Source organism: Balaenoptera physalus, assembly GCF_965194825.1.
Source record: "Balaenoptera physalus genome assembly, chromosome: 5".
Classification (NCBI taxonomy): domain Eukaryota; kingdom Metazoa; phylum Chordata; class Mammalia; order Artiodactyla; family Balaenopteridae; genus Balaenoptera; species Balaenoptera physalus.
In genome coordinates, this window is record NC_138884.1 from 114,679,055 (window position 1) to 114,701,008 (window position 21,954).

General features: G+C 49.1%; 1 protein-coding gene across 2 annotated transcripts in view; it reads left to right on the top strand.

Annotated features, from left to right (window-relative positions):
- Positions 1-4,613: 4,613 nt before the first annotated feature.
- LOC309661416 (uncharacterized protein) overlaps positions 4,614-21,954 on the top strand; it is a 28,035-nt gene continuing 10,694 nt past the window's right edge. Inside the window, exons 1-6 of one of the 2 annotated variants that reach the window (XM_082463115.1) lie at positions 4,614-4,835; positions 8,594-8,757; positions 11,957-12,036; positions 13,054-13,177; positions 15,933-16,059; positions 19,123-19,181. In XM_082463115.1, coding sequence (XP_082319241.1) covers positions 4,808-4,835; positions 8,594-8,757; positions 11,957-12,036; positions 13,054-13,177; positions 15,933-16,059; positions 19,123-19,181 — 582 coding nt within the window. In that variant the 5' untranslated portion in view covers positions 4,614-4,807. The remainder of the gene's footprint in view (positions 4,836-8,593; positions 8,758-11,956; positions 12,037-13,053; positions 13,178-15,932; positions 16,060-19,122; positions 19,182-21,954) is intronic. The other variant, XM_082463116.1, reaches the window with a different exon arrangement.

The following is a 21,954-nucleotide window of genomic DNA, read 5'->3' on the forward strand; positions in this document are numbered from 1 at the left end:
AAAGCCAGGTAGTGTAGGTCTTAGACCTTTGCTCTTCTTTTGATGTACTATTTTCTCTGGCTGCTCTTAAGATTCTCTCTTTTATTACTGTATTTCAGCAATTTCAGACGTGCATTGGGGTGTGTGTGTGTGTGTGTGTGTGTGTGTATGCTGCTTGGGATTTGTTGAGCTTTTTGGATTTTTGCGTTTATAATTTTCATTAAATTTAGATTTTTTGGTCATTATTTCTTTAAATATTAGTTCCTGCTATACTTCTTCCAATACTCTAATTATATAGCCATTTGATATCCCACAAGTCACTTAGGATTATTCATTTTTCAGCTTTTTTTCCTGTACTTTAGTTTGAATCTCTTCTATTACTATATTTCCATGTTCACTATTCGTTTTCTGTAGGGTCTAATCTTCTCTGATACTTATCCAATGAATTTTTATTTCTGACATTGCATGTTTCAGTTCTAGAAGTTTCATTTGGTTCTCTGTTTTATCTTACTTTATCTCTTAATTGGTTTCACGTTTTTCTCTACATCCTTAAGCATATTAATAATAGCTTCTTGTAAGCCCTTGAATGCCAGTTCCATCATCTGTCATATCTGGATCTTTTTCTATTGACTTTTTTTTTTCTAGTTATGTTGACATCTTCATGGTTCTTCATTTGTCTAGTAATTTTTGACTGGATGCTGAACATTGTGAATGTCATGTTGCTGAATGTTTAGTTTTTGTTTTCTTCCTTTAAAGAATGTTTGGCTTTCTTCTGTCAGACAGTTAATTTACTTGCAGATCAGTCTGATACTTTTGAAGTTTAGTTTTACTGTCTGTTAGATTGGGTCCTAGGCTTGCTTTCACATTAGCGCTAGATGGGCCCTATTCCTAAGGCATGGCCATTCTGGGGTCTCTACTGAATGCCCTGGGGTATTCAACAAAGTCTTTCCACTCTGACTGATTAAACCTCAAATGTCTCCCAGCCCTTTGAGAGATCTAGTAGTTATTCGATTTTTAGCTCAAGAAGTTTCATCTGATATATTCTTGGCTTAGTATTCATCCATAGACACAAGAGAAGCCCTCTGTAGAGTCCTAGATCTTTCTCCCCATAGTCCTCTCATGTCTGGTTCTCTGCCTCTGAAGTCCCAGCTGCCTTGGCTTCCCTCCTTTCTCTCTCTCTCTCCTCAACTCAGCAAATGTGTGCTCTGCTTTGATTCCTCTTCCTTGCACTGCACTTGAGGAAGTGCCTCCAGACAGGAAGCCAGGTTACAGAGTTTCCTTATTTGCTTCTTTTCCTTCAGGGATCAGAGTTCTGCTCTGTCTGTTGTCCAATATCTGAAAACAATTTTTTCATATAGTTTGTCCAGTTTTCCCCAGGGACAGAAACAGCAATCTAAATGCTCTGTTTTTATTTTTATTTTCTTTCAGAATCTTGAATTTACCATGTCTCTGTCTTTGGGTTTCCACTGTTGCTGTTGACATGTCTGTGGTCAGTCTACCATATTTCACTCACTCTAAGACATCACTGAGTATATGATCCACCAATATTTTATTACCATTAAGAAATACTCTGTCAATTAGAATTGTAATACTTTATCAATAAGATTGGTCCCAATGTCATGCATGTTAAATGGTGAGAAAATATGCAACTTAGAATTGATGAGATATGGTAACTTTGTTGAATATCTGTCTTTTACTTCTCTGATTTATCTTTGATGTCTTCTTGTTTCATCTGATATGTTTATGTGTGATTCTTTTTATTTATGCTGCTTACTATACATTGTTTTTCCTAGATCTGAAATTTGGCAACTTCAAACTATTGTGAAAAATTCTCAGTCATCATCTAAGTATTGCTTCTTCTCCACTTTCTCTATCTTGTGGAACTCTAACTAGACAGACGTTAGACTTTCATATTCTATCATGTGTGTCTCCAAAGCTCTCTCTCCTATTTGTCATTTCCTTGTCACTTTGAGTTGCTTTTGGGTAATATCCTCAAATCTGTCCTTCAGTTAACTAATTTTCTCTTCAGACAATTGATCTGCTATATGACCCATCAATTGAGGTTTTTATTTCAGTGATTATATTTCTTATTTCAAGATGTTTTAGTTGATTCTTTTTCAAATGTTCCTGGTTATTTTGTTTGACCTTTGTTCTTTGAACTCTTTTTATTCCATTTTTATTTCTTTTAACATTTTTTGTTTATACATGATTAATTTTAGTCTGTGGATTCTGTGTCTACTATCAGAAATACTTCAGTATTTAAATTAATGTTACTCTTCAGAATCTCACTTATATTGCATTATTTCTTCGTGCCTGTGGTAATTTTTATTATGAGCTCATATATGGTATACGGTGATGGGCCTGGATTGAAGATGCTTTTTCTCCAGAGAGCATTTGCATCTGCTTATTCTGGGCTCCAGGGGGCGATACTAACCTGCAACTATTTTAATTCAGTTTGATGGGTGAGTTTACTTTGGGGGCAGTGCAAATTTGAACCTCAGACACACATGGGAGTAGTCCTCTGGCTACAAATTCTCAGGAGAGACTATTTATTTATATCGTTTGTGGTTTTTCCACCCAGAGGCAGCAGGTATGAGCAGGTTTTTTTCATTGGTCCACTGAACCAGCATGAGTCCCTAAAACTTGAAGTTCATGTTATAGGCGGTTGTATCCTGTGGAGCTCAGATTTCTGTGTTAATACCCACTCTATTTTGGGCTGATTAGTCTTTTTTTTATGTGGGAGGTGTGATTATTCTTTTTATGTGTGGGATATTTCCCCATGGGTTCAGCAGGGCATTTTAAGTTTGTTGTAAACAATCCCCCATCTCTGTACTTTGATCTGAGAGGGTGTTTCAGTTGAGCTATCTAGCTGAGCATGATATTGGGATCCCAATGTCTTGTATTATTTTTATTGTTTCCTTTATTAGTTTAGGTCTGTAATCCATCTAGAATTTACTTTTGTATTTGAAATTAGATTGGAGTCCAGGCTTTTTCTTCTCAGGTGGCTAGCCAGTTAGCAGTATTGATTAATAATTCATTCCCTTTTTTTTCTGAATTAAGCTATTATGTTTGTCATAAATTAACTAACACATATTCTGGGATTTAATTTTGGTTCCATCTTCTGTTACACTCACGTATTCATCCATTCCTCTATCAACACCTTACTGATTAGATTCCAGTGGCCTTATGTACAGGCTGATGTATGAAAATACAAGTCTCACTTGAATATTCTTCTCTTTCACAATTTTCCTAGCTAATCTCAAGGATTTATTTTAAGAGAATATTTTTTACTCAGTTTTGCAAGGAGGGGATCTCCTCCTGTATTTGCTGCACTTAATTAGACTGAATTGAGAAGCTGCATGGGGAGGTAGAAGGAGCTTCATTTGGGCAAGCCACTCTCCCTCTCCAGGACTCAGTTTCCTCCACTGGCAAAAAAAAGGGCTGGGACTCAGGATTCCTGGGCTCCTTTCTTTCTCTGGAGTCCCAGTCCAGGTTGACTCAGCCCTGGGGCTTCCCTGTGGGCATGGACAACACCAGCGGTAAGAGCAGCTATTTATGTCATTAGCCGCAAAATACACACCAGGCACCAGGCGTGGTACTCAACAATTCTATACATTCACCTCTCACAGCATCTCATTTAATCCTCAAACATCCCTGTGATGCTATTAATACTATCTTTATTCTATAGAGGAAGAAACTGAGGAACAGAGACCTTTAGTGGCTTATTTGTTGAAGCCATTGGTTGGTTAAAAATAAAAACAAGGGAATGGAGTGGGGAGCTGTGGGGAGTATGAAAAGACCAAATTATGTATTTATACAATTATTGCTCATTACCCTTGATACATGCAGAAAACCTCAGAAACAATAACTGACACATTTCTGGACTGCCTCTGATGCACTTTAGGAGTATTAAGTCACTGATCCTACAACCGTCCTATCTAATGGGCACTAGTATTATCCCCACTTCTCAGATGAAGAGAGTGAGGCCCAGAGAGGTGAAGTAACCAGCCCAAGGTCATCCAGCAGAGGTAGGCTGGTGGACTCAGACCGTGTGGCTCCAGGGACCATTCCTTCCTATAGGAAACCTCTAAATTACACACAGAGAGTGTGTGGAGCCCATGACTGCCTTCGGGTCACCTGCCACAAACCGGAAGGAGATATGCAAACGTAGAAGTGTTGCCACTGGAAGGCGGGTGGAGCTCGTGGCTATCTCTAAATGTTTAGAATTATCTTTGAAAGTGTATTTTGAAATTTTTTTTAACGTAAGGGAGGCCCTCCAATGGGTTTACAGGTGGTTGGCTTTGAGGTGCTGGATTCCGCGAGAGGGGCTGGCTGCTGTGGATTTTCTAATTTCGCCACAGTGCTAATGTATTATGCATTCTTGTGTGCCTTGAAAATACTGAGACGTTTAAATGGGGGCACTTACGTAACTGAAGGGGCGGGTGGAGGGACCCGCAGCTCCAAAGCGGGGTTTCGGCCGCGGGGCGGGGCTTCCCTGTCCTCCGCCCCTCCCGCTCTGGCCCCGCCCAGACCCCGGTTACTCCGAAAGCCTGGAGCCCGGAGCTCCCCCGCGCGGCTGGGACTCTCGACCCACGCGCCCGCCCACGTCTCAGCGGCCAGACGCGGTCCAAGGCGGACAAAGCCCGCGCCCCTGGGACGGGCAGCAGCGCGGGGAACGACGGCTCCAGAGAGCCCGCCCACGGCGTGCGGGGCGGGGCGGAAACGGAGCCGAGGGCGTGGGGCGGAGCGGCAGGCGCTGGGCTGGCGCACCGGGTGGGCCGAGCCCGGAGCCACCGGCGCGGGGTGGTGGCCCCGGCGGGCGGGCGACATGCAGCGGGACAGCGGCCAGGCTGCGGGTCAGTGGCTGGACTTGCGGCCCCTCCCCTCTGTCGCGCGCGCCCCGCTCCCCGGGAGTGTGTGTGTGGGGGGGTCGTCCCCGGGACGGGGTGGGTGCGTCCCGGTGCAGCCCAGCCCTGCGGCGCGGGTGTGAATGCCCGGGGCGGTGCCCAGGCCCTGGCACGTGACTGGGGCCTGCGCCGGGCCGGTCCGTTCCCCGCGCGTCCCTCGGCGCAGGTGCCCGTCTGTTCCCCCGCCGCCCCCGTCCGCGCTCTGGTGACCTCCTCCCCGCCCCTGAGCCGCCCGAGAGCGGGTCCGGCGCCGTCCACGGCCGCCAGTGCTGAAGCAGGGGCGGCCCTGGCTCCGGAACCGGCCTGCGGTCCCGGCCCGCCGCCACGGTCACCAGTCGCTGCTGGGGGCGGACGCGTGCGCGTCAGCGGGCGACTCTGGTCAGGAGAGCTGTTGCGTTGTGCCGCGCTCGGGCCGCGCGCTCGGCTCCAAGAACCTGTACTCACCTGTCCCGTGTAACGCCCTGGCGACCTGGGGGCGGGGACTGTGCTCCACAGTGAGAAACAGAGGGCTTTCAGTGACTTGAACGAGCCCCTCGGGTCGTTAGGGGAGCAACCAGGATTCGAGCCCAGGTCGGTGGGTGTCAGAGCTTCAGCGTCTACCGTGCAAATGTTGAAACTGACGCTGGAAAGATTCAGGTCTCTGTCCAGAACCTTCCCTTTATGCAGAAAATCCCGTTTCCCGACCTTGTATGATAATTTAGTGAAAATCCTGTAATTTGCTCCTGGCTGATATGTTTCTGTCACCTGCGGGCAGGTGACATTCGAGCCTAAAGTTGAACTCTGAAGACTGTATTCTCACGTTCCAACGCAGACTCTGACGACGTTAGAATACCACCAGTTCTTGGCTGTAGCCTGCTATCTGGGAGCCAGGCACTGTAATAACCATGCCACCTCTTAGTAGTCCCATCTTACAGTTGAGAAAACTGAGGAACGAGAGATGATGTGCCTAATAGGTGACAGAGCTGGCTCTGAGGCCAGACGTTTTGGCTGAGGCATAGGGGTGACCACTGCACTGTCCAGTAAGTGGGGAGGCCAGTGCCACAGGGCAGGCACCACTTGTCTCTGGGTTGAAGAGCCTGAGCAAGTTATAGACTATTCCACAGTCTCAGCATTAGGCAAAGTAATCACCATGGCTTTTGCCCTCCAAGGAACTAGGACTTGGTATTGACCTAGAGCTCCCTGCAGTCTGCATTGTCAGCCACTGCTGTTTCTGCAGCCGCTGCCTGCGGCCTGGCACTGGTCCTAATGTCTGTCCACTGAATGAATGAATCAACTGGGAGCTGTCCTCCAAATGGGTTCCTTCCTGCTGTTCCTGGATCCTTGGAAAAGGGTGAAGGCAAGGCAGGGGAGATTTGGGGCTGCGCTCAGTGGGATCAGGGCATCAGAAGTCGGGCTGTACTAGATGGGAGAGGATTTCTGCTTGTTGGTGAGATGGCTGGGGAGATGGGAAGAGTAGGCAACCCAGTGTGGAGGGCCCCATCTGCCCTGCCCTGCTGTGGACACTTGGGAAGGTCACTGACCTCTCTGAACTTCTTTCTCCATCTGTGGGTATTGCCATGGTAATCAGAGTCATGCTGAAGATTAAACGGGATAATATGCATAAAGGGTCTGATTATCATACATTTTCATCACCACCTTTTGGAGTCAGTTATATCAGTTGGATGAGCATGCAGCTGGATGAGTCATTAGGGCCCAGCCTCCTGGAGCTTCAGATACCAGACTAGGGGGCCTGGACTCCATGCCGAAGTCAGGGGGAGCCATAGAGTGATATGAGCAGAGAGGGAGGTGGTGAGATTTTCACCTGTGGACCCAGAGGCAGGGATCCTCAGGAGGAAGCCAGGTCCTACGCTGCTGGTGGGCGTGAAGTGGGTCCAGCCTGTGGAGGGGTATGTGCCAGCCAGGGTCCATCTAAATTACAAACACACATGCCCTTTGACCCAGCAACCGGATTTCTAGCGAGCCCACTGCATGCATGAAATGCTGTGTGTGCAAGACCAGGAGTAACCTGCATCTGTTACTAGGGGGTGCTAACTGCTCTGTGGCCCATTCACCAGAAAATGCAGCGGCTGTAAATGGGCTGGTACAGAAAGAACTCAAAGACATAGTAAATGAAAGAAGTAAATTTAGTGCAGTGCAACTAGTTTGCCATTGTGTGGGGGACAGAAGTGTTTGTAAATGAACAGACTAGCTCTGGAAGGGCATGTGAAGAGCCCCCTAACCGGTAGCCTCCAGGGAGGGGACTCGGTGCTGGAGGACCAGGGAGGGGCACTGTCTACCCTTTACCATCACCCGTGGGTTCCCCCCCCATTTCTGAGCCATACCCACGAGTTATGATACAAAACAGAAATACCATTTAAAAAAACAAGAACAGTCCTAGTGATGGATTACAAGGCCTGGACCAGGCTTGGCCATGTGGATACAAGCCAAAGAAAATTCCAGAATGCTGGGTTTTGTCATCACTATTTGCCGCACTTCCCCTTCCCAGGAAGCTGAGGGGGAAGTCAGTGGATTCCTTCCTGTCTTTCCTCACTCTAAGACAAGTCAGCGTCTGGAGCTGTTTGGCAGGGGGCCTGCATTGTGGTTGTTAAGTAGTACTTAATGGGATACTGATGGGGTCACTCTTGAGCATGGTCACTTGAAAGTTATTACCTTCCCCTCCGCACGAGAAACCATAGGGGGTGCAGGTTGGAGGAGGAGGACAGACCTCTGGGCTGGCAACTAGGAGACCTGGGTTCAAGATCTCACTTGACTTTTCCCACCTGTGTGATTCTAGGCTTCTCTCTGGAATCACTTTGCTTCCAGGCACCTCAGTTTCTCCATCTACAAACAGGTTGTGTGTGTGTGTGTGTGTGTGTGTGTGTAGGTCGTGCATACATCTAATAGATCTGAGCTATGTAGTGTCCCATTCCCACCTCTCTCCCATCTGTAAAATGGGATCATAATTACCATCCTGCCTACTTCACAGGGGATCAGGGGATAACTTGACCGCAGATAACATTCTTGACATTCTCAAAGGATAGTTTTCTGTAAATGCACCAATATAAAATGCCACTAAAATAACAGTGACATTACTGAGAACCTACTGAGGGCTGTGTGCTGCTCTGAGGACCCTACACGTTTTAGTTTAATCCCCCACCCTCAGAATGTAAACTCCAGGGGGACCGGATATCTGTCTGTTCTATGCGCTGTTGTCTGCCGTGCCCAGCATATAGCAGGCATCCTGTAAATACCTGGGGTGTGAATAGGCGTTTCAACAACTCCATGAAGTTGGTCTGAAGTTTGCCCTAACATTGTGAAGAGGAAGCCACGGTCCCGGCACGTGAAGTGTGTTGCTGCTGTCGTGAAGCTGACTCATGGGACCTGGGGGCTGAACCCCAATGGCCTGGGTCCAGAGCCCACACTTCTAACCGTGAGGCTCCCCTGGGCGAGGGTCCATGAGGCAGGTCCAACAGAGCAGGACCTGAGGGCCAGCTCGGTTGTCCTGCTCACAGGGAGTGACTTGTTTCTGTGTAGCACCTCCCCTGTCCTTACCATCTGTGCCCCGGAGTAATGACCACCAACTCAGGTTTTAGGCATTTGCTGTCACTTGTGGGCATTTGAAAACGCAAATGGCATATTGCAGAGTGCCTGTGTTGGATGGACTGACTCTAGGGGTGGTGGTGATTTCAATGTCTCTGACCTTATGCGGCCGTTTCTTGCTGTTTTAGTGCCCATAGAATTCCTTCTCCCATCTCCAAATGGGACAGGCAGCCTACTACCTGGGAGCTCCGTGATCCAGACGCACCGCCGGGACCTGGTGTCTCTGCCCACTCAGCACATTGTGCTGCCTGAACCGGGGGACCCGAAGGAGCAGGGCTCAGAGGAGCCAAAGGCAAGTGCGGTCCAGGGCAGGCACAGAGGGCCTCACGTGCTGCGTTGGCATCGTAACATGAGTGATAACACCCGCGTGCTTAGTGTGTTCTGTGCTCCGAGCTGTAGGCTGGCACTCCTGGGCGTTGTCTCTTCAAACCCTCTCAACCCTGTGAGGCACAGAGAAGTCAAGGAACTTGCCCAGGGTCACACAGTAAATGGCAGAGCAGGATTCGATCTCAAAGAGCTTGGATCCTGAGCCTAACTATTCCAGGAAACTTGGGGTTTCTGGTGAAGGTTCTGGGGTGAGGTGAGCCGTTCTCACCTGGGAGATGACCCCCGTTCATCCTCTGTGCAGGAAAAGCAGCTGGTGAGGCATGGAGTGGAGTGCACAGTGTGGCTAAGTGGGAAAATAACCAGGACCTGGACTTTGCTGGGGGAGTTGATTGTAAAACCACTGGGGCCAAGATCCTTTTCCCAACCATGATTATAATCATCATCTGAGCTTTGATCTGGTTCCCAAATGATTGACGTGATTAGTTGTGTAAACTGAAATATTTTTCTCCTTGAGATCTGCTCAGTTGCCTTGTAGAATCCTGTTCATTGGTATGTTCTTGAGTTTTTTTACCTTATCAATAAAGAGAAGGAACATACATGCATTGAGCCTTGCTATGTGCTGGGACTGTGCTGGCCCTCTACAAACCCACCCCAGTGCTCCCTTTTGTTGTGTCACAGTTAGGAGCTGCAGAGGTAAGGGGGGCTCAGACTTACAGTGTGTCAGAGCCAGGGAGTGAGCCCATATCTGTCACTCAAGCCCCTCATACCTTCTGCTACACCCTGCTGACTCCCAATGGACATTTTCTTTGTAAAAGAAAATTCTGTGTATAAAACCAAATATCCAAAATTCACCGTCTGTTACAGTCTGAACATGAAAGTTCTGTGCTGGTCAAGAATCCAATTGAAATGGATCTTTTCCCCTTGAATTTTGCCAATCCACTGATTTTCTGCTCTCCTGCTGACTGCACTTTTTTGTAATCAGTCTTTCCTTGCTCAATCATGTTCTACTTCTGCTTTTCCTTTTAAACTAATGTACTCAAGTGTGTGGGAAATGCTCTCCATGTAGTAACACCTTGTGCTAATGATCAGCTCACTGTGTACGTGGCTCTATTTAGGGCAGAGTCAATTTGGTATAAATCTTGTGTGAGAAATTCAGCGAGAACAAAAAGCTTCAGAGAAAAGTATCCCTGCAGCCTTCCCAAGTGCCTTTGTCTCTGTAACTATGGTTTCCAGGCAAACGAAGAAAACACTCAGGAAGGATTTTCTTTTAATAAAGAACCTGAGACAAAGGACCAAAGATGGCAGTAAAATGATAAGCATTTTTATTTTTAGTTTTGACTTATGAAACTAAAATATAGAGAAGTACAATAAATACCAATAAATGAAAGTGTTTCCTCCAATTAGAAACAAACAAACAACTTCCCCCGTGTGCTACGGCAGAGGAGCTGAGCAGGCAGACCAGAGGTGGCTGCTGTGAGGCAGGGCTGGGTGAGCCGGTCCACATCCCACGTGCCTCCAGGCAGCTGTGGGGTCTCCCTCGGAAGGCACGGCTCTAACAGAGGCACCAAGTGGCCAAGTGGCCAAGTCATTCCTCTTTCTGACTGTCTTCCTGTGGCGTGGGATGATTGAAATATTTGCTTTTGGTGGGGAATGTGAGACTCAAATTCAGGAACATGTGTGTTGGAAAGCTCACAGTGACCTGGACTGTAGAAATGGTTTCAGTTTTTCTTACACGGAATCAGAGCTGACCGCAGGACTCGGGAGCTCTCCAGGGTTCTGAAAGGCTTGTCCTTCACTTTCAGACTCCAGGGATCAGCAAGGAAGTGAAGAAGGGAGAGTGTCATTTCTTGTCATTTCTGAGTGTCACTTCTGTCATGCACCTACAGCCTGCCCGGCACCTTGCTAGGTGCTCTGCAGCATTCTCTCTCTCTCACACACGTGGCTACTAGCCTGGCTCTTTGCCTCTGCCTGGCCCGAGCTCTACCCTCCTGTGCCTCAAGTGCCCATGCCAGCTGCTGCCCTGACCTCCTCCGTCCTTTGGTCCCCAGCACATGTGGCCTGGCTGTGGCAGCGCCAGATCCTCACCCAGCCAGCCTGCTGGGCCACTGACCGACTTTGTGTCTCCTGGCCCTGGAAAGGCCACAATGGGCATGTCTGGGAGGGAGTTTTGAAAACTGGAAAGCTGAAACAGAGGTTTTTAAGGCCACATTTTGATTACTCTCCACCATTAGTGGCGTGTGTGTGTGTGTTTGGTTTAGGAAAATTTGAAACTGAGACGTGAATGGAAGGGTGTCCAGGCTGTCGTTCTGTAACTGTTATCCCTGTAATGAATTGTTGCCATTATTTACATATATCAGACCTCCTGCATCAGACTGGGCTGCTTGAGGGCCAGGTCTGCGTCTTACTCAGCCCTCTAGCCTCCGAACGTGGCACAGGGCCTCAGTGGCAGCAAGGGCACAGGCACTGTTGATGAACCAAGAAACGCAGTGAACGGAAGAGAGAGGGGCAGCTTGGATCTCCCTGCTGAGAGCTGGCTGCCACAGGAGGGGTCTGCCTTCGATTGTGGCAGCCTGCGTTTAGTGAGCACTTACTAGGCGCCTGGCTCTGTTCTAAGAAATACATGAATATTTCCACATTTAATCCTCACTGCAACCCACAAGGTTCAGACTTTTATGATCCCCATTTTACAAGTGGGGAAACGGAGGCACGGGGATGTTACTAATTTACCTGAGGCCGCATAACAGGTAAGTGGCAGAGCTGAGATGGGAACCCAGGCTGAGCACCAGGCAAGCTCAGATGTTTACGCCCTGTCCCCAGTGCTGAGGCCGGGCCCCACCCGCTGTGAACCGAGTTACTGAAACCTCATGTTGCTTTCTTGATTGCGCCCAATGTCCGCATGCAGTCATAACACAATGGGAGGGAATGTCCCCGGCTCCCCCACCTTCTGGGGACACCAGGGCAGTGATGATGTCCTCCAAGCCTCGGTTCTCTCATCTTCAGGGCACGATTATTGCTATGCCGCAGAGCTGCCAGGAGGTCAGAGGCCGCGTGGGTAAAGTGTGACGAGGACACTTTAGTATGTTGCCGTATTGTAGGCTGTGATTCGAATATGGTAAATCATTGTTGACAATCCTGAGGTTCTCCTCTGTGTATTACTCTTTCAGAAAAGGAAAGGGGGCTGGCCTAAAGGCAAGAAAAGGAAACCCCCGAGGGAGCCTCCTGTTCCCCGCGCTCCTAGGACAGGGTAAGATGGGGAGATTACCTGACGGATGTTCAGGTAACATTTTGGGCTCACCATGTGGCCTCTGCTGTGTGCCAGGCCTGGAGGGCCTCTTATCCCATCTCAGCCTTTATCTGTTTTCCAGGGCCCTTGATCGTTACGGGGCCTCGCACCCCAGGGAGTGAGGGAGGGTTTTTTAGTTCCTTAAGCTAGAATAAGGTTCTGATGCCCAAAGGAGAGCTGGGCTTGGCTCACAGACAGGAAAGGGGGTGGCTGTGAGGCCAGCAGGTCTGGTTTCCCTTTCAGGCTTGCAGATGTGGATGCTTCACGGCCTCAGGCAAGCTAGGTAACCTTCATCAAGGCTCAAAACACGCCCCCCCCCAACCAAGTGCACTGAGACCGTCCGTCCCTTGTCCCCTGCCATCGGAGGCTGCAGAAGAGAGGCCCCAGGCCAGTCACTTCCCACTGCTCTGAGGGTCACTTTGCTCCTCTGGAAGTTTGTGCGCTTTTCTCTTTTATCCTCAGGGTCTGCACATTTCTAAGGTTGAAGGTCTTTTCTCAGTTTTCCTATAATTCCTGTGGATGTGGCTTTTGTTCCAAAGACTGGTTTGTCTCACCCCAATGCCCACAGCCTCTCTCCCTCTCCCTCAGCCCGAATCCCTGATCAGGAGGGTTAGAGGGCCTGTACCTGGAGTATTTGGGCTGCACAACAACCTCATGAGCAGTGTTGTATCCATTACACAGAGGGGGAAACTGAGGCTCAGGTGGGTTGAGTGAGTTGCCCACTCAGTCTTCATGCCCCTCCCATCGGGGGGGGGGTCTCCCTTAGGTCTTCCATCAGTCTCTGGATAAGCCAGCCATTCAAATATTTTCCCCTTTTCCATTAACCTCCATTTCACTGGTTAGATTGAAAAATATGGGCAAACCCATGACTGTTAATTTTTATGAAAACTTGAAAGTAGAAGTGGCTGCAGCAGGCCCTGCGGACTCCCCTCCAGCCGGTAGCTCAGAGCTGTTGTGTTTGTTCTGTTCCTGGTGCAGGTACGTGATATTCCTCAATGAGCAGAGGAGCCCCCTGAGGGCCAGGCACCCAGATCTGCCTTTCACGGAAATCACGAAGATGCTGGCTGCTCAGTGGGCTCAGCTGCCCCAAGAGAAAAAGCAAGTAAGTCCTTTTCTGCGTGGAATGAGCAGAGGAGTGGGCCTAGCTGTCTGCGGCCTTGATTAGGGGCTGTTCCCTCCTGGTCCGTCTTTTCACACTGGAGCCAGAGGGAACTTGCCAGAAGGCAGGTGGGAGGTGCCTCTCACCCCACCCCTTAAAAGCAATTACTGGTCTCTGTGGCTTTGGCGTCCACCATCTCCGAAACTGTGTCAGGAGGAAGGGCGAATCCATGAAACATGGCTAAATGGTCCAATAAGTTTAGGAAATTCTGGAGTAAATCAAGTGAAACAGATCTTTTTTTCCGCCTGCAGGAATTCTTTTTGGAGCATTTTAATATAATTTTATTCACTTAAAAATATTTCAGGTGAGGTCCGTGCTCTCCTGGAAGGAGGTGTGGAAGGAGAGACGGAGCAGAGCACTCCAGGGGTGTGAGAATCTCTGTCATCTCTCCTGTGAGGCTTTCTCAAACTAATTCCACTATGGAACCCCTTATACACAGAGCACCTGTTAGCCTCCTAGGGAAGTACGTTCTGGGGTCACAGGGGAAGAAACACTAACGTAGGAGATACAGTCATGCCTTTACCATGGCATTCATGTCCAATGTCAACTTCTGCCACCACCCCACCCCACATTCCAGTCACACGGATCAAGACACACCTGCTTCAGCATCCCTTCCTACAAAATCCCTCCCAAACTCCTTCTAAGTATGTCTGACCCCAGAGCCCATACTTTTCCCAGAAGTGCCCGCTGCCTCTGGAGTGTCATTTCTTTGGGTTAAATGCAAAGACTCTGAGATGAGCTTCTTTAAACCCCTGCACTTGCAACTTTTTTGCTGTAGAAAACCCTTGCTTCAAATTAACTATTGGGTTGGCCAAAAAGTTCATTTCGGTTTTTCCATAACAGCTTACAGAAAAACACGAACGAACTTTTTGGCCAACCCCGTGAAATCCTAAATTGGGGGCGTGGTGTCAACTAATAACATTCCTCTCCTTGCTACTCAGGTTTGCAACCACTCAGGAAGTAGATCCAGTAGCCAGTGAGACAACTGGAAGAGCCCTGGCTGTCCCAGTCTGGGCAGGCCCCCCGACTCTGGCTAAGAGCAGACTGGGGCCCTGGCTCTCTGCTGGAGGCAGGTCTCGGGGGAGGAGAGAGGCGGGGCTCCACCAAGCATCTTTGGTTCTGGCTCCCAATTTACCCTTAGATAAACCCCTCCTCCCACATGGAGGAGAGGGCGGTGCAGGAGAGGCCAGAAGGATTACGCTTCCGCCTTACAGAAGGAAACATCGGGAGTGGGGAAGAAATGTTCCCACCACACATACCTGCTGAAATGTAAAAGAGGTCAAAGCAAAACTACCTTGGTTTAGTTGGGTGAGGATGGTTAGGTTTAGTCCCCACCCGCTACAACGGCTTAAACCGCTAACATGCCAGTCTGAGGGGCTGAGCAAAAATTACAATTGGCTTTGAAATAAGCATAGTGATTGCAAAGCATAGGGTAGCTCTTACGGGGCAGCGAGGGGCAGAACCTCTGATCCAAGGTTTTAGGGAGTCTCTAAGCTATTTTCATAATTTCAGAAATTCTTTACTCTCTCTGCACCCCAGCTGCCATGCCTGGAGCTCCTTCAAATCTTTTAAAAGCCCTGCCTTACAGCGTTGTCAGTTGTCCCCTCGGTGAGACTCAAGTCCCTGCAGGAATGAGACAGAGGCCGTGCACCACATGCCAGGTGGAAAGAGGGTCCAGAAGCCTGAGGAAAGAGGCCATCTAAGGGACTGTCAGCTCCATACTTTATTAGGACCAGTTCAACACATCAATGCTTTAAAAGTTTTTTACTTAACGTGATAATTTATTTCAAATTACCAAGTGCATAAAGTAAATAATCACTGTGAATAATAATTACTTGACGAGTATTCTTAGAGTGACCTTTGGCTATACAGACAGACAGACACACACACACACACACACACACACACACACACACACACACTGGTTGTCCCTGGGTTACACCAGCTGGTGCCAGCCTCTGTGGCTGGAGATGAGTCCAAGTCCCTGCCTTCAAGGAACTCACAGTCTAGGCTGTCGGGACCCCCAAAGTGGACGCATACGATCCATGGTGAGGGGTGCAGAGGTCTGTACCAGGGGCAGGGGGTCGCCAGGAGGCACCTAAACCAGTGTGGGAGTGCCCTGAGTCAACCTGGGGGCATCAGAGAAAGATGCTCAAGGAGGTAAATGTCCTGTGATAGATCTTGAAGGATTAGTAAGATCTGGCCAGGGGAGGAAGGTTGAGACAGGTGTTACTGATGGAGGGAAAACAGTAGCAGATGGGGTAGCTTGGGGCTGGGTCTGATTCGTCTCTATCACTAGTGCCCCACCCAGGACCCTGCAAAGAGTTAAGCACTGATGTTTGCTTGTGTGATAATTGAATAGAAGTGTAAGGTCCCTCAAGGCGGGGAGGGGAGCTGAGTGCTACCCTCCTCTGCAGTCATCAGACCACACCTAGCAGGATGGTAAAAGCCACAGGGAGGCAGATTCCAACTGATTGGAAGGGAAACTTTCTGTGGTCTGCATCATTCAAGTAAGGAATGAACTTGCTGTTAGGTAGTGAGGTTCCCATCCCAGCAGGTATGCAAGTAGAAGATGAGCAATAGCTTCTTGGGACCATCCTAGAAAGACTGAGGCAAGTTGGACAAGAGGACACCTCCAGCCGCATCCCTCCTCCCCCAGATTAGGAGAGTCTCAGAATCTCTGTGCTCTTTCTTCCAGAGGTATGTTTATGAGGCAGTTGAGGACAAGCAGCGCTACATCCGAGAGCTGCAGGCCTACCAGAGTTCCAAGGCCTACCGAGCCTTCCTGCGGAGGCGGGCAGCGCACAAAGTGCAGGCGCTGTGCGGTGAGTGGGGCCCGGCTGGGGTGGGCTGCAGCTTCTGCCTCCCAGGCCTGAGGCTATGGGATGTTTTACGGCAGAAGTGACATTCGAAAAATGCTCTGTGTTAGTCTCAGCCTTGGTCAGCATTCACATCCTTATATATTATGGATATTAACCCCTTGTCAGATATACTGTTTGCAGGTATCTCCTCCCGTTTTGTAGGTTGCCTTTTCATTTTGCTGACTGCTGCGCAGAAGCTTTTTAGTTTGATGTAGTCCCACTTGTTTATTTTTGCTTTTGTTGCTGTGCTTTTGGAGTCATATCCAAAGCACTATTGCCAAAACTGGTGTCTAGGAGCTTCTTCCTTACATTTTCTTCTAGGAGTTTTTTCAGTTTCAGGTCTTACATTTAAGTCTTTAATCCATTTCAAGTTCATTTTTGTGTATGGTGTAAAATGTGTTCAGCTTCAGTCTTTTGCATGTGGTTATCCAGTTTTCCCAACATCATTTATTGAAGAGACTATCCTTTCCCCATTGTGCATTGAATTCACTGAGAGTAGATCCTCTTTGAACACTTTAAGTATATACATTTTTAAACGTGTCAATTATACCTCTGCAAAGCTGGGGGAAGAGCCACGCCCCGAACAAAGCAGCCAGCATCATGGTCTCCCTTTGCGGCTCTTCTGGCCGGGTTGAGACACATCTTGTACCTGATTAAAGAGGAGGCATCTCATTCCCTCCTTCTCGGGAACGTCAGAGAATGGTCAGGTAGTGCTGGGCCAGTGATTACATTTTAGTCCTTAGAAAGAGGAAAGGAACCCGCAGTTATGGAACTCACTGCTTCTCAAACTCGAAAGTACCCTGGATCACCGGGAGTCTTGTTAAAATGCAGGTTCTGACCCTGCAGCTCTGGGGTCTGCATTTCCAACACGCCCCTGGGGCTGCCGAGGCTGCTGGTGCAGGGACCACACTCTGATTACGCTGGGGGTCCATGTCCCCATAGCATCTACCGTCCCCACGTGCCAACAGCGTCCTACTGCAGACCCCGGCATTGCCCAACTGGAGTCAGGCCTGATGTGTCAGGAATCAACACACCGAGCATCCCTAAACCAGTGCACACAGGAATGGCAAGAATGGCAGGTAAACACCCCAACTCCCGCAACCCGCCATGCTGAGATGTGTCCCGTGCGCCCCCTCGAGGCTCCTGGTGGGACTGCGCCCTATTGACTGTAGTGGCCTCTGCTCAGCAAGGCCCCCCATACTGGCTTTCTCCCCTTCCCGACCCACTTCCCCACTCCTCTACCAGCATTTCCTGGGATCACTGTCCAAAAACCCCCACTTGCACCAAAATCCTTGTCTCAGAGTGTGCCTCTGGGTGTGCAGACCTAAGGCAGAGACGCAAACTCCCTTTATTGTCTGCTGACCCTGCCTTCACCACGGAGGTCGCTTCTCCTTCACCGTCTTTGCCATCCTTATTGGAAGCTGTATCAACTGCAGTGCCCACCAGAGGCCCATTTTACATTCTGACTCAGGGCTGCCACCCCACCCGTGACACATTCCCCTCCAAGGGGCACACGGCCTCAGGGCAGCTGGGGCGTCCTCACCAGTGGTGCGGGGTCCGTCACTGTCCGTCCTGAGGGTTCTTCCTGCACGCCCCATGCTGGGGACTGACCGGCATCCCGCCAGAGCCCATCAGCTCTCCACTTTGCCGCTTCTCACTCCCGCCTGGGCCTGGCTGAGCGCTGCCTCCATAGTGGTCAGGTGTGGGCTCAGCGGTCCAAATGCCTGGATCCAAATCCTGGCTCTGCCACCTTGCACAAATCACTAAAGCATTTAGTGCCTCCGTTTCCTCATATAGAAAGTCGGGCTGTAATAGGACCTCCTGCGCAGGGCCTGGTGCTGATCAAACGAGTTAAACCATAGGAGCTTGGTGCTCAGTGCCTGGCACACAGCGAGTTCAGCAAGTATTCGTGCTTCATACCCTTGGCACTGGGGCACGAGCCTCCCCCCTCCGCCACAGCTTCATCCAGAGAGAGTATCTGCAAACTTCTGTAAAGGACTAGATAACACTTTACTCTCTGTGGACCCTGTAGTCTGTGTTGCAACCCCTCAACTCTATGGTTGTAGCAGGAAAGCAGCGTAGACAATATGTTAATGAATGGGTGAGGCCGCATGCCAATAAAACTTAATTACAAAAACAAGCAGAGGGCTGAGTTGGTCCACAGGCAGCTCCACTCCGGCCCATTGTATTTCTTGGGTTTCCACTTAACATTTGTTTTCAATCAAGCACCTGCAGATAAAAATAATCCATTGAAAACCACCAGTCTAGCATATAATTAGTATTAGCAGAGTGGGATGTCGGATGGTTCTGAGGGAGCTGTGAGGCCTCTGGTCCTCATTTGAATGTCAAAGCTAAGCCGATTGTGCCCTGAGACCTCTGGCTAAGGGTCTCCCCATGAACAGCTGTCATTCCCCGTTCATATTTTTCTCCCTAAGAATGCTATGTCAGGCTTCGCAGAGAACACCGCATCGTGCTTAATCCTTCAGCCATGCTGGAGTTCTGCTGCCTTCTTATTTTTGTGATTATTTGTAGATTGTCATCACATGACAAGCTGGCGTGTTACAAAGAAAGGCCGCTCCAAGAGAGCTTGGTTTTTAAATAAGATGTATTTCTGTCTTATTTAAAACACAGTAAATTTTAAAAGTTTACTATATAAAAATATAATAATTATAATAATTTTAAAAAATACCACTGGATTCTGCCATGCTAATAAAAAATGAATTGTTTATGTTTTTCCTTGTTTCTCTCTCATCTTCATTCCGTACCTGGCCAGGTGTTTATAAACTGAAGTCAGAGGTATCCGGTTTTTCCTCTTGGTTGATAATAAGGGATTTTCAGACCTCTATTGAAATTGAGCAGCTGAAGTCAAGCACTGATCCTCCAGCAGGAAGCATGGAGACCTCTTAGGATAAATCTTTTCAGCCTCAGAAGGCGCTTCTGACCCTTGTGTTGATGCTTCTGCAATAAGGCTGAGGCCTTTTCTGAGACAGATGCTTTGTAAAATGATGCTGTTTTTTTCTCCATCAGGAACAGGTACACTAGGATGTGAATTTGAGAGCGAGGGCCTTGACTTCTCAGCAATTGATGTAAGTATTCGCTGGGGGGGCAGGGGGATGTGGTTTTAAAATAATCACCCTCATTTGGTATGGGCGGCTGATAAATGGTCCCTCCCAAAGGATATCTGGGTCCTAATCCTTGGGGCCTGTGAATGCTACCTTATATGGCAAAAAACGGGTTGGTCTTTGAAGTTGTGATCTAAGTTAAGATCTTGAGGGAGGGGAATTATGCAGTCACAAGTGTCCCTACAAGAGGGAGGGAGAGGGACATTTGACACAGAAGACGAAGAAGCCATGTGACCACTGGCAGAGATTGGAGTGATGCGGCCACAAGCTAAGGAAGCTGTCAGCCACCAGAAGAGGCTGGAAGAGGCAGGAACAGTTTCTCCCCAGCACCTCCAGAGGGAACTAAGCCCTGCCCACACCTTAATTTTGGTCTAGTAAGGCTGATTTCAGACTTCTGGCCTCCGGAACTATGAGAGAGTAAACTTCTGTTGTTTTAAGCCATCCAGTTCGTGGTAGTTGGTTATGGCAGCCCCAGGAAACCACAGCATCCGGGCACAGGATTTCATGCATTGCTGGAGTGTGGCTCACACATCAGTCCCTTATGGAGGCCTTTCTTTGTGTGTTCCTTGGACAAGTATGTACTGAGCCCAGCTCGGTGGGAGGTGGGAGACCAGGCTGAGGATGCAGAGGTGGGTGAAGCACAGCCTGACGGCTCCTGTTCAGGGGAAACTGGCAAGTGTGCAACGCTTCACACCAGGGTCTGCTGTGATGGACACACGTGCACGGTGAGAGCGGCCCCTGACTCTGGGCGAGTCAGTCTCAGGGCAGGTGATTCTGAGATGATGCTCGTGAAGAAGAAATGGGAAATTCCTAGAGGAAATGCTGGCCGGATGGAAATGAAGCACAGCGGGAGCTCTAGGCTGGGGAAACAAGCATTGCGAAGGCCCGGGGATGGGAAGCAGCCCAGTGTGTGTGTGGGACCCTGAGCAGCTCAGGACGCCTGGAGCAGACAGCGTGTGTGTGGGGACGAGGACACGGCAGTGGGGACCAGGGCTGTCAGGTGGTCTGAGCTAAGGTGTAACTTGTAGGTGTTTCCCCTTTGAATTGAATTGATGATGAAATATATATAGTTAACAAATGAAGAACAATTGAAAGTGAATCTTAAGGGGCAGATGTGTTTACATTGAAACGTTCTGGAAGGCTACACAAGAAGCTCTTGTAGTACAGTGAGTAGAAATGGGAGTTGGGTACCTTTTACTTTTCACTTTACACCCCCCCTTTTCCGTTACTTTCAACATGCATTTATAATAGCTTTAAACATTGTTTGAAGTACACCACCTTTTATCATTAGAAAATGATTTGAGACTTAGAGGGCAAAGGACTTCCTGTGTCCATTGTCCACCTGAAAGGTCAGCCCTCTGTGGCCCAGGCTGGAGCCGCTATGAAAGGAGCCACATGAGTGGAGGTCCCGCCGGCAGCCCCTCCCCCTGAAGGGGTCTGCTCTGCGCAGCCAGCTACTCTCCCACCAACCCAGCCATCCTCTCCCTGGAGCCTGCGCTAGCTCCCCATTGCCTTCCATGACCTGGCGTCCATCTCCCTACCCACCATGTCCCCCACCCACCGTGGAGGGATGCCAGCAGGCACCACGCTTTTTTAGATCCTTGCCTTTCTTCCTCACCCATTCTGTGACCTTAGTCAAGGCTGAGGCTGGCCTTCCTCATAACAAAATATAGCTCAGAACATGACTGTGAATGATGTAAGAGCCGACGGTCATGCAGTGTCCATGCCTGGCTTGAAAATATTAGTCACTGTTATTGTTTCACGTCTCATATCTCCGTCCACCAGTGTAGGTGGGACCGTGTGTCACATTCTTTATGGGGCTGCCCTGTTAATACCTGGTAATGCAGGGGTACGAAGCCAAGAGGCCAAGGGCCAGTAGCTCAGCGCCTGGTACCCAATGAAAGTGCAGCTGCTCTAGTTGAATTTGAAGGGAAACATGCACTGATTCTCATAGATGAAGACCTCACACTTTTACGGAGAAATAGTCAGGATAAATGGTTCCTGGCTATTGTTTTTCTTGGACACTTTTTCTTGGGTGCCTGTGATTCATCTTCTCTTGACAGTGGTTCCTAGTCTTGGCTTCAGGTTGTAAAAGGATTTGTACTAGGGATTACCTGAATGAGTTTTGGGTCCCTCCCATAATTGTTCAAAAGGTCACCAAACCTAGAAGGCTCAGCCCCACCACCCTGGGCTACGTGCGATTAATTTTACAATAATGACGTATTTCTATAAGCAAAAGTGAGAGGATGGAATTTTTTGTTGAGGTGTACGTGCAGCTTGGATGTTCGCTCTGATGTCTTGGCACCGGCCTTGATGAGCATTTGGGGCCCTTTCTCGGCAGTGGCCTCTCTCCCCTCCGTGAAGTTCCCTCCTGACGAGTCCCCCTCCCTCTGCCAGCCCTCCTCATCTTCCCGCTGTGGAGCTCCCTGGGGCCCCCTTGCTCCTGGCCTCTCTTAGCAGGTCTTTCTGCTCATTTAGTGAGAGGCGGAGGCAAGCCTCACAGAGGGTGCGGAAGGAACCCTACAGACACTCTTCCAGTTGGGGGCACGTCTCTGGGCTGAAGGAGTGCCCCTCTGATGCGGGAAAGGATTCCTGAGAAGCAGAGTGAGTGGCAGTGTCCTGAGCATGGTCAGGTCCCCGCCAGCTCTCGGGGCGGCAGGGGACACTTCAAGTCTGTGACAGGAACCATCTCTTGTCAGAGCTTGGGGAGTTTTTACATCTCTGAACTAAATGTAAG